Source organism: Nerophis lumbriciformis, linkage group LG01 (assembly GCF_033978685.3).
Source record: "Nerophis lumbriciformis linkage group LG01, RoL_Nlum_v2.1, whole genome shotgun sequence".
Taxonomy (NCBI): Eukaryota; Metazoa; Chordata; class Actinopteri; order Syngnathiformes; family Syngnathidae; genus Nerophis; species Nerophis lumbriciformis.
Genome location: NC_084548.2, coordinates 5,050,001 through 5,068,709, shown reverse-complemented (window position 1 = coordinate 5,068,709; position 18,709 = coordinate 5,050,001). Strand labels below are relative to the sequence as shown.

At 39.5% G+C, this 18,709-nt stretch overlaps 1 protein-coding gene across 4 annotated transcripts in view; it reads left to right on the top strand.

Moving 5' to 3' along the window:
* Positions 1-18,709, top strand: part of plxnb1a (plexin b1a) — a 303,093-nt gene that overhangs the window by 170,705 nt on the left and 113,679 nt on the right. For all 4 annotated transcript variants that reach the window (XM_061973897.2, XM_061973889.2, XM_061973873.2 and 1 more), the window contains exons 6-9: positions 3,865-3,993; positions 12,027-12,127; positions 12,218-12,350; positions 12,492-12,648. In XM_061973897.2, coding sequence (XP_061829881.2) covers positions 3,865-3,993; positions 12,027-12,127; positions 12,218-12,350; positions 12,492-12,648 — 520 coding nt within the window. The remainder of the gene's footprint in view (positions 1-3,864; positions 3,994-12,026; positions 12,128-12,217; positions 12,351-12,491; positions 12,649-18,709) is intronic.

Here is an 18,709-nt window from a genome sequence, read left to right as displayed (position 1 = left end):
AGTGCCATCTCCGGGTTGGGGAGGAGATCTTGCCCTAAGTGGTGGAGTTCAAGTACCTCGGAGTCTTGTTCACGAGTGAGGGAAGAGTGAATCGTGAGATCGACAGGCGGATCGGTGCGGCGTCTTCAGTAATGCGGACGCTGTATCGATCCGTTGTGGTGAAGAAGGAGCTGAGCCGGAAGGCAAAGCTCTCAATTTACCGGTCGATCTACGTTCCCATCCTCACCTATGGTCATGAGCTTTGGGTTACGACCGAAAGGACACGATCATGGGTACAAGCGGCCGAAATGAGTTTCCTCCGCCGGGTGGCGGGGCTCTCCCTTAGAGATAGGGTGAGAAGCTCTGCCATCCGGGGGGAGCTCAAAGTAAAGCCGCTGCTCCTCCACATCGAGAGGAGCCAGATGAGGTGGTTCGGGCATCTGGTCAGGATGCCACCCGAACGCCTCCCTAGGGAGGTGTTTAGGGCACGTCCGACCGGTAGGAGGCCGCGGGGAAGACCCAGGACACGTTGGGAAGACTATGTCTCCCGGCTGGCCTGGGAACGCCTCGGGGTCCCACAGGAAGAGCTGGACGAAGTGGCTGGGGAGAGGGAAGTCTGGGCTTCCCTGCTTAGGCTGCTGCCCCCGCGACCCGACCTCGGATAAGCGAAAGAAGATGGATGGATGGATGGATGGACAATAAATCAAATCAAAAATAATTTCTGTGTACAGTATATCTTTTTATTTGTGATAACGATAACATGTTCAAAACAAGTAACATATAACTATCATACTATTCTATTACTCTTTATTAATTTGAAAAATGTCGTCATGAAGTTTTATATTTATATTTCTTTCATAAACCAAAATTTCGACCTGAAGTTTCTTGTTACAATAATGTCTGCAATATCAATAATGACATGTCTTATTTATATTGTGTAATTTGAACCAAATACTCTCAAAAATCTTATTCTTTCAAGTTGTTGAAAGTTTCAACATATTAACTGTCAAAATAATTTCAAACTATTGAAGTTAGCTTACAGAATAAACATGTCAATCAACCCATATGATTTTTGCTGTAATATTTTTGTTTTGAAAAGTCACTGTGACTGATAGAAAAGTGATGGTTTTAGCAACATTTTAACCTATCTGAATGCTAATAATCATTTTGCGTCGGAACCCCCCACCAGGACTTTGTCCTGGACCTACCGGGGCCTGCGCCCCTTGGACCCTGGCTACTAGGTTTTTCTGATTTCAAAAGTTGGCAGGTATGGTATAGTACCGCGATGCTAATTAATCATATTCGTCGCCACGTCGTGTCAATGCTGGTTTTACGAGCAGACGAGCATGTTCGGCAGCGCACAATCACGGAGTACTTATAAACAGACACAGTGTGTAGACAGAAAAGGGAGAACAGACGCATTTTGGCTTAAAAACTACCGATAAAGGTGAAGTTATAACACTGAAACGCCCTCAGTAAGAGGTGTTTTTAGACATGGCTAGCTAGCTCGCGGCTAAAGTCCAGCCACAGTGTTTTAGCTTCTTCTAAATCACTAATCCTCGCCTCCATGTCGAGAAATAAAGTACATTTCTTACACGTGTCATCCCTGCAGGACGAGGAATACTGTAGCTAAACATCGTAGCTCACCAGCGTCAACATGTAAACAAACACCCTTGGTGGATCTACACCTAACATCCACTGTAATGATACCAAGTACAGGATCGTATCTAGTCCATACTACTATGATTATGTCGATATATTTTGCCATCACAACATCTTAAAATTAGGGATAATATCGGACTGCCGATATCGGCCGAATAATTCTGGAAAATGTAATATCAGAAATTATCGATATCGGTTTCAAAAAGTAAAATGTATGACTTTTTAAAACGCCGCTGTGTACACGGAAGTAGAGAGAAGTACAGAGCCCCAATAAACCTTAAAGGCACTGCCTTTGCGTGCCGGCCCAGTCACATAATATCTACGGCTTTTCACACACACAAGTGAATGCAAGCATACTTGGTCAACAGCCATACAGGTCACACTGAGGGTGGCCGTATAAACAACTTTAACACTGTTACAAATATGCGGCACACTGTGAACCCACACCAAACAAGAATGACAAACACATTTCGGGAGAACATCCGCACCGTAACACAACATAAACACAACAGAACAAATACCCAGAAGCAGCACTAACTCTTCTGGGACGCTACATTATACACACCCCACCCCCACGCCCCAACCCTGCCCACCTCAACCTGTGCCATGTTGGCATTTTTTTCCATAACTGGAGTTGAAGTTGTTTTTGATTGATTGATTGAAACTTGTATTAGTAGATTGCACATTACAGTATATATTCCGTACAATTGACCACTAAATGGTAACACCCCAATAAGTTTTTCAACTTGTTTAAGTCGGGGTCCACGTTAATCAATTCATGGCATTTTTTTCCATAACTTGAGTTGATTTATTTTGGAAAATCTTGTTTCATTGTTTAATGCATCCAGCGGAGCATCACAACAAAATTAGGCATAATAATGTGTTAATTCCACGACTGTATATATGGGTATGGGTTGATTTCAGTATCGGTAATTAAGAGTTGGACAATATCGGCAAAAAAGGCATTATCGGACATTTCTACTTAAAATGTATATTATGTTTATAAAGTCAGGAAATACGTCCCTGGACACATGAGGACTTTGAATATGGCCAATGTATGATCCTGTAACTGCTTGGTATCGGATTGATACCTAAATGTGTGGTATCATCCAAAACTAATGTAAAGTATCAAAGAAGAGAAGAATAAGTGATTATTAAATTTTAACAAAAGTGTAGATAGAACATGTTGAAAGAGAAAGTAAGCAGATATTAACAGTAAATGAACAAGTAGATTAATAATTCATTTTTGACGACTTGTCCAAAATAATAGGTGTATAAATGACCCAATATGTTACTGCATACGTCAGCAGCTAAATTAGGAGCCTTTGTTTGCTTACTTACTAATAAAAGACAAGTAAGTTGTCTTGTATGTTCACTGTCACGTTCAAACACTGAGGACATCTATTAAACAAGACAAAAGGCAAGGAATCAAACAGAGACAGAATTCAATTTGGATTCAATATTGAGGAGAGACATGGCCACTGCACTCTCTGTACAGTCCTGCACCACGCTCTGACGAAGAAGGTTTTCGTCTCCTCTTTTATTCAGATGTTCAATGTTCACGCACCAACACATGTCACAGCAGGAATGGGAAGTATGTAAAACAGTCATTGTTTTCGGTCGCTTTGAAGACCAAGAAGAGGATTTCTCGGGCTTGGGCTCTTCCTGGATCCAGCTGGGGCAGGTGTTGGAGGACAATGGATAACCCCTCCCGTCTCCTGACCACAGCAACTTCAAGAGGGCAGCGGGTCGTAAATAGCGTTGACCTCGGTTACCAAATAGTTGGAAGAGAGTTTGTGAAATACTTCAGAGAGAGTTCGTTTAACACTTCAAAGAGAGTTCCTCTGGAAGTTGAGCAGATCCTGCCATCTGTCCCGTGTTGAAATCACAGTGGCGTTTCACGAGCATTCTTCCTCTTGTTAGGCCTCGAAAGACAGCATTCATAATACAACGTTTCTTTTGTGATAACTTACAAACAATTATTCCAACATTCACTATTTTATTTAAGGACAAACTTGCAATAAGAAACATATGTTTAATATACCCTAAAAATTTTTTGTTAGAATAAAGCCAAAAATGCAATTTTTTGTGGTCCCCTTTATTTAGAAAAGTATCGAAAAGTATCGAAATCATTTTGGTACCGGAAGCAAAATATTGGTATGGGGACAACACTACTACCTGTCCATCCTCACTGTCTAATTGTCTTCTCATGGTCTTCCTCAGGTATATCTGGGCCAAGATGGCCAAGTGGAGGTGTATGCCAACGCAACCATCCAGCCCAACTCTCCCATTAAGAGTGATTTACTCCTGGACCAGAAGAGCGCACACATCTACATAATGACCAAAGCTGCTGTAAGTAGACTTTTTATTTTATTTTTTATTTTTATTTTTTATTATTAAATCAACATAGAAAAAAACACACGATACACTTTCAACTAGTGCAGGGGTCGGCAACCCGCGGCTCTAGAGCCGCATGCGGCTCTTTTGCGCCGCCCTAGTGGCTCTCTGGAGCTTTTTCAGAAATGTATGAAAAATGGAAAAAGATGAGGGGAAAACAATCTATTTTTTGTTTTAATATGGTTTCTGTAGGAGGACAAACATGACACAAACCTCCCTAATTGTTATAAAGCACACTGTTTATAATAAACATGCTTCACTGATTCGAGTATTTGGCGAGCGTCGTTTTGTCCTACTAATTTTGGCGGTCCTTGAACTCACCGTAGTTTGTTTACATGTATAACTTTCTAGGACGTGTTTTATGCCACTTCTTTTTCTGTCTCATTTTTGTCCACCAAACTTTTAAGGTTGTGCATGAAAGGTGAGTTTTGTTGATGTTATTGACTTGTTGGAGTGCTAATCAGACATATTTAGTCACTGCATGACTGCAAGCTAATCGAAGCTAACATGCTATTTAGGCTAGCTATATGTACATATTGCATCATTATGCCTCATTTGTAGCTATATTTGAGGTCATTTAGTTTCCTTTAAGTCATCTTAATTCAATTTATATCTCATGACACACTATCTGTATGTAATATGGCTTTTAATATTTAATTTTAGGGGCGGTATGGCGTAGTGGGTAGAGCAACCGTGCCAGAACCTGAGGGTTGCAGGTTCGCTCCCCGCCTCTTACCATCCAAAAAATGGGCGGGACACTTCACCCTTGCCCCCGGTGCCACTCACACCGGTGAATGAATGATGAATGATAGGTGGTGGTCGGAGGGGCCGTAGGCGCAAATTGGCAGCCACGCTTCCGTCAGTCTACCCCAGGGCAGCTGTGGCTATGAAAGTAGCTTACCACCACCAGGTGTGAATGAATGATGGCTTCTCTCTTCTCTGTGTAGCGCTTTGAGTGTCTAGAAAAGCGCTATATAAATCTAAGTCATTATTATTATTATTATTATTATTATTATTATTAATTTTTTGCGGCTCCAGACAAATGTGTTTTTGTATTTTTGGTCCAATATGGCTCTTTCAACATTTTGGGTTGCCGACCCCTGAACTAGTGCATCAACCCAAAAAAAAAACCCTCCCTCCCCCATTCACACTCATACACACCCACTCACAAAAGGGGTTGTTTCTTTCTGCTACCAATATTCTGGTTCCCACAACATGGACAACACTTCTGCAAGAGAGACAGTCCCTGAAGCACACTTGATTGTTTGTGCTGCTGGTCCACTAACATTTTCATTTAATTACTATTTTTTCTTTTTTTTAATGTAATTATTTTTATATTGTTTTACTTTCTTTTTTTATCCAAGAAAAGATTTATTTATCTTATCTAAAAAAAAAGAAGAAGAAAAAATAAATAAATTAAAAAAAAGAAGAAAAAAAAAAGGGACCTTATCTTCACCAGACCTGGTTGTAAATGAAATTAGCTTCGTTTAAAGGGTACCTGCCCACAGTGCCAAAACCACCAGTAACTGGTGTACTGATCATGGCATTACTGCCAACTCCCCTGACCTGAACCATAGAGAATGTGTGGGGTATTGTGAAAAAGAAGCTGATCCCCAACCAAGTGCATTAATTGACATTTTCAAATGTTTGATTTTGTTTTGCTGTTATAAATCTTTTTTTTTTTTACTTGGTCTGAGGAAATATTCAAATTTTTTGAGATAGGATTTTTGAGTTTTCTTAAGTTGTATGCCATAATCAGCAATATTAAAATAATAAAAGGCTTGCAATATTTCAGTTGATGTGTAATGAATCGAGAATGTAGGACATTTTTGTTTTTTTAATTGCATTACAGAAAATAAAGGACTTTATCACAATATTCTAATTTTCTGAGACAGTCCTGTATAAAGGAAATTGTCCCAGCCCACCTTCTTGGTGGTCCAAACCCTCTTTTTAAGAAACACTGCCATGGCTGATGATCCACAAATCCCATATAAGTGATGGACGGATGGGCAGCGCCCGAAGAGCTGCAGCCAGCCACCATGGCCCCCCCACTCCCTCCCCTCTGTTGCTAGATATCTCGAAATGTACGTTGTAATATGTATATGTGCTTTGCTATGGAGGTATTTTTTTTTCCCACTCCAGACTGGGCCCCCTTAGGAGCCCAGTCTAGATTGTATTTTTTTTTTACTCATCCTTCCCCAGCGTTTACCTTTTTCCCTTCTTTTACAAGGCACCTTGTGGTGACCCATCAGCGTTCCTGTTCTGTAACCCTGTACACTGTTTTTGTCTCCTCTTGAACGGGTTTGTGCCGAAAACAAAGGTGCGTTGTACTTGTGCAATGACAATGAAGACCTACCTACCTACCTAATGTTTCGACTGCAAACGAGTTAAGACTGAATCAATAATGCCTCTACTGGTTGCAGCTCGGTAGTGCGCACCATTTTGCACCAAATGCTTCCAGAAACAATCAAAATTAAAGCTGCAAGCAGCATTGGTCGGGCCCGCGTATTTGGCAGGTGCTAGTCCTAAGTGTCCCAATACTTTTGTCAAGTTTTAGTCCCAAGTGTCCCAATACTTTTGTCAAGTTTTAGTCCCAAGTATCCCAATATTTTTGTCCAGTTTTCGGCCTAAATGTCCCAATACTTTTGTCCAGTGGTAGTCATAAGTGTCCCAATACTTTTGTCTACTTTTAGTCCGAAGTGTCCCAATACTTTTGTCTAGTGTACCTACCTTGTCTGCATTGTGTGGGCACGCTGGTGCTTCCTGCTTTTAAGCAGCCATCTTGAGAAAACAGCAGCGCAGCAGCATCAGCGCAGCGGTTCTTTGAAGGCTCATAAAATCAAAACCGGAGCAGTTATAAAAATTATTTCGATAACTTTTATTTGGAAGGGTTCAATCTCTCTCCTGTGTTAGTTTGAAGCCGAAACGACAAACGCGCTCAGAGGAGATAATGTTTGAAGAGAAGTGACCGGTTTATAAAAAAATGTTGTTTTGAAGGGGAAATTGCAAACTTCCTGTTGATTTTTGCTGAGGGTTGTCAATCTATGAAAAGTAGGTCTAAGTGAGACCTACATAGAGGTTTTTGTTTCATGTCTCTCTGACTTTCCCAGTGGGAGTTACAGGCAGTTTTGTCATTTTTTTCTTCCGAGGAGCAGTTTTTTTCTCCGGTTTATTCAAAAATTGCTGTAGAGCGCAATTTTGAGATTTGGGGTTAGGTTTTTTTATTAGATCGCAATTTTTGCCAGTCCTGATGTGTGTATTAAGTTCGGTGAGTTTTGAAGCATGTTAAGCGGGTCAAATTACAGCTCAAAGAGGCAAAAGTGACTGTTTTTAGTACATTTTTGTCTTGAAGGGGGAATTGCCAACTTCCTGTTGATTTTTGCCCGAGGAAATTAATTAATGAAAAGTAGGTCTAAGTAAGACCTACATAGAAGTTTTTGTTCCATGTCTCTACAACATTCGTACGGGGAGTTATAAGCAGTTTTCTTTCTATGGGGGCGCTAGAGCGCAATTTTGAGTTTTGGGGTTTTGGTTTTTTGATAAAAAGTTTTGTCGTATATTACTGATGTGTTTGTAAAATTTGGTGAGTTTTGAAGCATGCTAAAGGGGTCAAATTACAGCGCAAAGTTGCGGAAGAATAATAATAATAAAACCTTACAAATTCAATAGGTCCTTATGTCCCATTGCATAAGGACTCCTTATGCAATGGGCCATGCGGGCCCTAAATATGTCACGTTTATGCAAAGAACATGGTTCTAAATTACGATGATTATTATTTCCATCCCTAATTAGTTTGTCTATGGTTTTCATTGTATCAGGCTTATTTTTATCGGATGTTAAGGTATTCTTTGAAGAACGGGTGAATCATATTTCAATTTTTGTCAGTTTATTGTCCATCCAAGGTATAGACTGTAAAACCAAGTTTTATTTGATTCAGATTAGCCTGCAAATCCCATTTATATTATGCATTTTGTTCCATTCGATCTGTATCTGGATGGATAATAATATACCAAAGTCGTTCACTCATTGATTTGACATGTGACAAAGTCTTGGCGAGTGCTCCTGTTTGAAATATTTGAACAGATGCAGATCCATCCTTTCAACCACTGCCCCAGATGTCTCAATACACCAGACCGAACACAGCTTGGCATTTGTCCGCCAGATAAATGATTGTTTGTCACAATTGTCCAGGCTTTGATACTTCCTCAAGCTGCGTCTCTATTAGAAAGAAACAAAAAACGCATAAAAGAATACGCGGCCAGGAGCAGAAAGGACGAATGAGAGCAGCTGGCCATGGAGGCCAAAGGTCACTGGCCGCCTGTGTTGGGTGCAACAATCAGTGGGAGGTGTGAGGTCAGACCCGACAATGGTATAGATCAGAGAAAGTGGGCTCCTTTTTTTTTTGGCACACTCCCTACAGAGTGTCCGTGTGGGAAGCCAGAGATGCTGATGTATGGGAAACTCAAATCCAAGCATTGGCTGCTTTATCTCACTTTAGAATTATTTTAGGTATTTGTGTGTTTTTTTAAAATACATTTTTACAGCTACAGAGTATGATTTACATCCAGATACTTCTCTTTTTAATCCATACACGTCTGGAAACACAGTTACATTCTTTGGTAGTTTGGTATGATTTACAGTAAAACTGTGTAAAACCGAAAAATGTGTTCACACAAAACTGCTAACATTCAACAACTAGCACAAAGGGATGGGTAAATGACGCCTCGGTGAGTGTGTGGCACACCCACTGGCTGCATTGACAATGCACTGACACAATAGTGCCATCTGATTGTATAAAAATGTATAGTTAAATTTATAGTTACACATTTTGTAACTATAACAAGTTATAGTTAAGGTGTGCGTGTGTGTGTGTGTGTGTGTGTGTGTGTGTGTGTGTGTGTGTGTGTGTGTGTGTGTGTGTGTGTGTGTGTGTATATATATGTATATACGTATATACATATATATATGTATACACACATATATATATCTATACACACATATTTGTGTATACATATATATATGTGCGTGTGTGTGTACATAATGTGAATTAGATACACCTGCAGTCTGCAGGTGTACCTAATGTTGTGGCCCTGCAGTCATTCACAACTCCTCCAACACCAACATTATTGTTTTTGCACTTTTTGGCTTCTTATGAAATGACTTTTTTAAATAGATTCAATCTTGCACGTGGAAAGTTTAAGTGTGGGCTTTAGTTGATATAACAATTCCACGGCGGGGGTGCAGGAGGCGAGGTTACTGGAGCCTCAGCCAGTGCGTCTTTTGCAGCCGTTTTATGATCGCTCAGCACAAGAAATGCGTTACACACATACAGTTGTTGACAAAATACACTGTACATTATATCAATCAATCAATCAATCTTTATTTATATAGCCCTAAATCACAAGTGTCTCAAAGGGCTGCACAAGCCACAACGACATCCTCGGTACAAAGCCCACATACGGGCAAGGAAAAACTCACCCCAGTGGGACGTCGATGTGAATGACTATGAGAAACCTTGGAGAGGACCGCATATGTGGGTAACCCCCCCCTCTAGGGGAGACCGAAAGCAATGGATGTCGAGTGGGTCTGACATAATATTGTGAGAGTCCAGTCCATAGTGGATCCAACATAATAGTAAGAGTCCAGTCCATAGTGGGGCCAGCAGGACACCATCCCGAGCGGAGACGGGTCAGCAGCGCAGAGATGTTCCCAGCCGATGCACAGGCGAGCGGTCCACCCCGGGTCCCGACTCTGGACAGCCAGCACTTCATCCATGGCCACCGGACCTGTGCCCCCCCCCCCCCCCCCCCCCCCCCCCCCTCAAGGAAAAGGGGAGCAGAGGAGAAAAGAAAAGAAACGGCAGATCAACTGGTCTAACAGGGGGGCTATTTAAAGGCTAGAGTATACAAATGAGTTTTAAGATGGGACTTAAATATACCTCAGCTAACTAAACTATGGAAATGTATAATATAGTTCATATAGCAATACAGTCTCACTGCACAGCAGGCCAGCAGTTAGCCGAGTCCGGAATCAATGTTGAGGCACTGAGTGACGTGCCTCAACTGGCTGCTGTTCACCGCACCGTCTCTTCTCAGTATTTGAACGGCAAATGTGAAAATTCAGCGATTTTGAATAAAAATAATCTAAAACTGGTGAAGTTAAATGGAAAATAACTTTATAGTATAACCACTGGATACATATAACAATTTAATTATTTTTTTTTCTTTTTACATTTTTTTCTTTCCATGATGGCAGGTGAGGCCTGCCTCTAGTGACTGCACGTCACTGATATATATATATATATATATATATATATATATATATATATATATGTCTTAATAAGGTTATCCAAAAAATAGTGCTCGATACCGTAGTAGAGCGCAATATATGTATGTGTGGGAAAAAAAATCACAAGACTACTTCATCTCTACAGGCCTGTTTCATGAGGGTTTCCTCAATCATCAGGAGATTTTAATGGGAGCATTCACATACCATGGTTTATATAGGGCACACAGTGGGTGGGTACAGGCTGGCGTAGGGGCGTGGGGATTGGCTCATGTGTTACCTAGGAGATGTTTCCGTCTGTGGCGGCATGCTGATACAATTTCGCTGCGCTTGTTTGTTGTTAAGAAAAGTATTCAACAAGAACAACATTAAACTGAGCTACAGCTGTATGAACAATATACGACAAATTATCTCAAACCACAACAAAACAATTGCAAATGAGCCGTCGGCCCCCGGACAGAGCGACCCCAAAACCAACAAAGGCTGCAACTGCCGCAAGAAACCTGATTGCCCTCTCAACAAGGGGTGCTTACAAACATCAGTTGTTTACCAATCTAAGGTAACACGCAAGGACATTAACACATCCGACACATATGTAGGATTAACCGAGGGAGAGTTTAAAACCAGATGGAACAATCACAAGGCTTCTTTCAGGAACCAAAACCTGCGGAATACCACAGAACTCAGCAAACACATTTGAGACCTCAAAGACAATAATGTTGAATATTCAATAACATGGCAAATTCTTGCATCCAGCACACCTTACAATAGTGGTAATAAAAGATGCAACCTATGCTTGAAAGAGAAACTGTTTATTATTTACCGTCCAGACCTGTCATCCCTCAACAAGCGCAGCGAAATTGTATCAGCATGCCGCCACAGACGGAAACACCTCCTAGGTAACACATGAGCCAATCACCACGCCCCTAGGCCAGCCTGTACCCACCCACTCTGTGCCCTATATAAACCATGGTATGTGAATGCTCCCATTAAAATCTCCTGATGATTGAGGAAACCCTCATGAAACAGGCCTGTAGAGATGAAGTAGTCTTGTGATTTTTTTCCCACACATACATACATATATATATATATATATATATATATATATATATATATATATATATATATATATATATATATATATATATATATATATACATACACAGTACAGGCTCAAAAGTTTGGACACACCTTCTCATTTCAATGTGTTTTCTTTATTTTCATGATTATTTACATTGTAGATTGTCACTGAAGGCATCAAAACTATGACACCTGTGAAGTGGAAACCATTTCAGGTGACTGCCTCTTGAAGCTCATCGAGAGAATGCCAAGAGTGTGCAAAACAGTAATCAGAGCAAACGGTGGCTATTTTGAAGAAACTAGAATATAAAACATGTTTTCAGTTATTTCACCTTTTTTTATTAAGTACATAACTCTACATGTGTTCATTCATAGCTTTGATGTGACAATCTACAATGTAAATAGTCATGAAAATAAAGAAAATAATGCACTGTACTGTATATCTTGATACGTTTTCTGTCACGTTTTTTAAAGCCACTATCTCTGTCATGCTCCCTCTCTCCTTGCCACTGGCGAGTGTGAGTGACAGGAAAAAAAGCTCTGATCTGGGCGCATGTATACATTCCTCCAACCTATTTTTTAAACTGATTTCATGTCTTTTTGTACATTTATTGGACTTTAAGGTAGAGAAGCGACCGGTTGCAGAATGTGGAGATCACTTGGACTGCCAGTCGTGTCTCGCTGCAAACGACCCGTACTGTGGCTGGTGTGTCCTGGAGGGACGGTATGTCCATCTCCACGTCTTGAAGAATTGGGCTACTCTCAGCTTGTTTCCTTGTATTTTCCTAATGCCAGCAACATTTTGGTTTTTCAGGTGTGGCCAGCGCTGGGAGTGCCGGCAAGGGTCGGTGAAGGGTCAGTGGCTGTGGAGTTTCAACCAGACGCAGCAGTGCCTCAGCATCCAACATCTCAGCCTGTACAACATCAGCCGTGGGGAGAAAACTGACGTAATCTTGATGGGAAAGAGGGAGTAAAGATAGCATTAGATAGACTAACATTAATTTGACATAGAACTGTACACAATATAAATATGTCAGCGTTTTGAAGCCATTTGAGTTAAGGTCAGGTCTTCTTTCCCTCTCCAACAGATCACAGTGTCAATCGAAGGACTTCCTAGTCTGGGAGAAGGAGAGGCCTACTCGTGCTTCTTCCACGACACAGAAACCTCTGCATTGTTTACAAACACCGGCGTGATTTGCCCCACGCCCGATGTCAGCAGTCTGCCCCCCATCGAGCGTGGAGATGGTGAGATTAAGGCTTTGTCCACTTAAAAACTTGAAACCACTCACCATAATAACGTTTTAACCAATCAGGGCAATTACTTTAAAGGGGAACATTATCACCAGACCTATGTAAGCGTCAATATATACCTTGATGTTGCAGAAAAAAAGACCATATATTTTTTTTAACCGATTTCCGAACTCTAAATGGGTGAATTTTGGCGAATTAAACGCCTTTCTAATATCGTTGTGACGTCACATCGGGAAGCAATCCGCCATTTTCTCAAACACCGAGTCAAATCAGCTCTGTTATTTTCCGTTTTTTTCGACCGTTTTCCGTACCTTGGGGACATCATGCCTCGTCGGTGTGTTGTCGGAGGGTGTAACAACACGAACAGGGACGGATTCAAGTTGCACCAGTGGCCCAAAGATGCGAAAGTGGCAAGAAATTTGTTCCGCACACTTTACCGACGAAAGCTATGCTACGACAGAGATGGCAAAAATGTGTGGATATCCTGCGACACTCAAAAGCAGATGCATTTCCAACGATAAAGTCAAAGAAATCTGCCGCCAGACCCCCATTGAATCTGCCGGAGTGTGTGAGCAATTCAGGGACAAAGGACCTCGGTAGCACGGCAAGCAATGGCGGCAGTTTGTTCCCGCAGACGAGCGAGCTAAACCCCCTATCGACCGTAGCTTCCCTGGCCTGCTGACATCAACTCCAAAACTGGACAGATCAGCTTTCAGGAAAAGAGAGCGGATGAGGGTATGTCTACAGAATATATTAATTGATGAAAATTGGGCTGTCTGCACTCTCAAAGTGCATGTTGTTGCCAAATGTATTTCATATGCTGTAAACCTAGTTCATAGTTGTTAGTTTCCTTTAATGCCAAACAAACACATACCAATCGTTGGTTAGAAGGCGATCGCCGAATTCGTCCTCGCTTTCTCCCGTGTCGCTGGCTGTCGTGTCGTTTTCGTCGGTTTCGCTTGCATACGGTTCAAACCGATATGGCTCAATAGCTTCAGTTTCTTCTTCAATTTCGTTTTCGCTACCTGCCTCCACACTACAACCATCCGTTTCAATACACGCGTAATCTGTTGAATCGCTTAAGCCGCTGAAATCCGAGTCTGAATCCGAGCTAATGTCGCTATAGCTTGCTGTTCTTTCCGCCATGTTTGTTTGTGTTGGCTTCACTATGTGACGTCACAGGAAAATGGACGGGTGTATATAACGATGGTTAAAATCAGGCACTTTGAAGCTTTTTTTAGGGATATTGCTTGATGGGTAAAACTTTGAAAAATATAGTAAGCCACTGGGAACTGATTTTTAATGGTTTTATCCCTTCTGAAATTGTGATAATGTTCCCCTTTAAATAATGAACTAATAGTCAAGTTATTGCTTGTACCTCCACAGTTTGGAAATATGCTCCAAATGTTTAGACTACCGTATTTTCCGGACCATAGGGCGCACCGGATTATAAGGCACACTACCGATGAGCGGGTCTAGTCACGTCTATTTTCGTACAAAAGGCGCATCGGATTATAGGGCGCATTAAACGGGTTTTATTTATTTATTTTTTTTCTAAATGTAAAAGACTTCCTTGTGGTCTACGTCAGTGGTCCCCAACCACCGGGCCGATTGGTACCGGGCCGCACAAGAAATAAAAATAAAATAATATATATATATTTTTTTTTTTATTAAATCAACATAAAAACACAAGATAGACTTACAACTAGTGCACCAACCCAAAAAACCTCCCTCCCCCATTCACACTCATTCACACAAAAGGGTTGTTTCTTTCTGTTATTAATATTGTGGTTCCTACATTATATATCAATACATATCAATACAGTCTGCAGGGATACAGTCCGTAAGCACACATGATTGTATTTTTCTATGACAAAATAAATAAATAAATAAATAAAATATTCCCTTAAATCTCAGAATCTCAAAAGACTGGGGTGCTCTTAAGTTGAGGTACCACACGTGCCTATAAACACCAGTTTCGGTATGGTTCTGAAAACATATTTCTGTTCCATCTGTCAGGTATGTTTGAAGTATTTTTTACTTAATTGTACTTTTTATTATAGAGTGGTTACCAAATCAATCTGTTGTAACCCTACCCGAAATATTGCCTGTACAGTTAATACACGTTTGATGATGGTTAGGGGTTTGGGCCAGGAACAAAGTAATTCAGTTTAAAACCACTTGAAAGTCAACCACACTGCAAAAAGTCAGTGTTCAAAAACAAGAAAAGAAAAAATACAAAAATTAGGGGTATTTTATTTGAACTAAGCACAATTATCTGCCGATAGAACAAGAAAAGGCTTTCCAAAACAAGTAAAATTAGCTAACCTCAATGAACCCAAAAATACCTTAAAATAAGTACCGTATTTTTCGGAGTATAAGTCGCTCCGGAGTATAAGTCGCACCGGCCGAAAATGCATAATAAAGAAGGAAAAAAACATATATAAGTCGCACTGGAGTATAAGTCGCATTTTTGGGGGGAATTTATTTGATAAAAGCCAACACCAAGAATAGACATTTGAAACCTGCACTATAATATGGATTAAATTTCCTTTTTTTTTTTTTTAAATGTATCAGTCAATCAATAAAAGTTTACTTACATAGCCCTGAATCACAAATGTCTCAAAGGGCTGCACAAACTACAACGACATGCTCGGCTCAGATCAAATGTAAATTAAAAATGTTCTCAAAGTGGTAAAATTTCAAGAAAACAATGTAGTTTTATAACAATAAATATGTACATTTACAAACCTTAACATTTACTACAAACAATTTCATTTTACCACAATAATAAATACAGATAATTAAGAAAAAACTGTACATAAGCTTTGAATTTTAAAGTTATTATATTAAATTATCTTAATTTTAGATGAAAAGTAAAAAGGTTACTTTAAAAAAAAAAAACAATGTGTATAATTTTACCAGAAAAATCTGCAATTTAATTTGACAAAAGGATATTTTGTTAAAAAAATAATAATAAAAAATACAATCTTAGGATTTTCCACAAATACATGTGTAATTTGACGTAAATTAAGTCATAATGTCACATTAAATTGTAATATTATGGTAAAAAAAAAACTAATAATTTAACTATAATAAAGTTGTATGGCAAAGGTAGACAAATATTACATGAACCGTATTTTTTGGAGTATAAGTCGCTCCGGAGTATAAGTCGCACCGGCCGAAAATGCATAATAAAGAAGGAAAAAAAACATATAAGTCGCACTGGAGTATAAGTCGCATTTTTTGGGGACATTTATTTGATAAAAGCCAACACCAAGAATAGACATTTGAAAGGCAATTTAAAATAAATCAAGAATAGTGAACAACAGGCTGAATAAGTGTACGTTATATGAGGCATAAATAACCAACTGGTATGTTAACGTAACATATTATGGTAAGAGTCATTCAAATAACTATAACATATAGAACATGCTATACGTTTACCAAACAATCTGTCACTCCTAATCGCTAAATCCCATGAAATCTTATACGTCTAGTCTCTTACGTGAATGAGATAAATAATACTATTTGATATTTTACGGTAATCATTTCACACATAAGTCGCTCCTGAGTATAAGTCGCACCCCCGGCCAAACTATGAAAAAAACTGCGACTTATAGTCCGAAAAATACGGTATATCCTCACTAATAACAAGTGCACTTTTCTTGGTAGAAAAACAAAATGAGACCTCTTTGCTCAATATGTTGAAAAATATTCTTAAATGAAGTAAATGCTAGTGCCATTATCTTGACATAATGATATTACATTTCTTGAAACCAGCAAACTTATACTAAAAACTCATTTATTGTTCTTAATGGAAAGGCAACAAGGCAACCGCTTGTTACTCTCGGGGTCTCCTAGCCGTTCAGGTAAATCATATTGTCTAAAAATGCATTTTTCCATGGATAACATGACATCATCACATCAAGTGTGTGCTCTTTCAGTCAATTAGTGCGCATATATACAGCCAAAACATTTTTTATTGTTATTTTGAAGAATTTATCTGAATGTGCATGAACTATTTCTGTTCAAAATTGTTAGAAATGTTAAATGTTTAAATATTAACTGTCAGTTTACTGTACTGTGCCAACTGTACTACTAAATGAGTACGTATTTAGGGCCCCTGTGGGAGTCCTTATGCAATGGGACATAAGGACCTATTGAATTTCTAAGGTTTTATTATTATTATTATTCCGCAATTTTGCGCTGTAATTTGACCCCCTTAACATACTTCAAAACTCACCAAATTTTACACACACATCAGTAATATACGGCAAAACTTTGTATCAAAAAACCAAACCTCAAAACTCAAAATTGCGCTCTAGCGCCCCCTACGGAAAAAAAGAACTAGACTGCCTGTAACTCCCACTAGGAAGGTCGGAGAGACATGAAACAAAAACCTTTATGTAGGTGTGACTTAGACCTACATTTCATAAGGTATATTCTCGGGCAAAAATCAACAGGAACTTGGCAATTCCCCCTTCAAGACAAAAAAGTACTAAAAACAGTAACGTTTGCCTCTTTGAGCTGTATTTTCACCCTCTTAACATGCTTCAAAACTCACCAAACTGAACACACACATCAGGACTGGCAAAAAGTGCGATCTAATAAAAAAAACCAACCCCAAATCTCAAAATTGCGCTCTAGCGCAATTTTTGAATAAAACGCAGAAAAAACTGCTCCTCGGAAGAAAAAAATGACAAAACTGCCTGTAACTCCCACTGGGAAGGTCGGAGAGACATGAAACAAAAACCTCTATGTAGGTCTCACTTAGACCTACATTACATATATTGACAACTTCCAGCAAAAATCAACAGGAAGTTTGCAATTTCCCCTTCAAAACAAATTGTTTTTATAAACCGGTCACTTCTCTTCAAACATTATCTCCTCTGAGCGCGTTTGTCGTATCAGCTTCAAAATAACACAGGAGAGAGATTGAACCCTTCCAAATACAAGTTATCGAAATAATTTTTCTAACTGCTCCGGTTTTGATTTTATGAGCCTTCAAAGAACCGCTGCGCTGCTGTTTTTTTAAGATGGCTGCTTAAAAGCAGGAAGCACCAACGTGCCCACACAATGCAGACAAGGTAGGTACACTAGACAAAAGTCTTGGGACACTTCAGACTAAAAGTAGACAAAAGTATTGGGACACTTGGGACTAAAACTTGACAAAAGTATTGGGATATTTAGGACTAGCACCTGCCAAATACGCGGGCCCGACCAATGCTGCTTGCAGCTTTAATTTCTATTGTTTCATTGAAAATAAAACAGCAAAGTCCATTTGGCTGTCATCTGTTTTAAATATGAGACACAATTGTGTCAAAATCATGATTTTTTTATTTCATACTTGAAAAATATTACTTTAAAAAAGTAGTTTTATACTTGTGAGTGTTGATGACACAGCTTTGCAACACTTGATATTCTAGTTTCAAGCATGTTTTACTCAATATAGGTCATCAAATCTCAGCAACAAGCTGTAATATCTTACTGAGATCATTTAGGAGCAAAACCCTTAAAACAAGTAAAACACTCTAACATAAAATCTGCTTAGTGAGAAGAATGATCTTATCAAACAGAAAATAAGCAAATATCACCCTTATTTGAGATATTTCATCTTACTTAGATTTCACTTTCTGCAGTGCAGTTTTATGGAAAGTCCAAATAAGTTCATATTATTTGGTCAAATTCAATTTTAACGGGGGCGGTGGTCCCTGGTTCCCTGGGCACCACGCCTCCTGTTTGTGGGTTGGGCTCTCGGGGGTGATGGGGCCGTGCTCTGGCTCCCACGCACTCTGGGAGTCGAATGTATTGTACATGCAAATTCACATATGCTCACATACGTACATAGGTACCTACGCTCCCACATACATACACAAATACAGTACATATTTACCTACCTAATGTTCGTACATCCACACGCACATTCAATATACAAACATACACATACACATACTGTACATATACATTCACTGTACAAACACATATACACATTCTGTACATATACATTCATTGTACAAACACATATACACATTCTGTACATATACAAGTACAT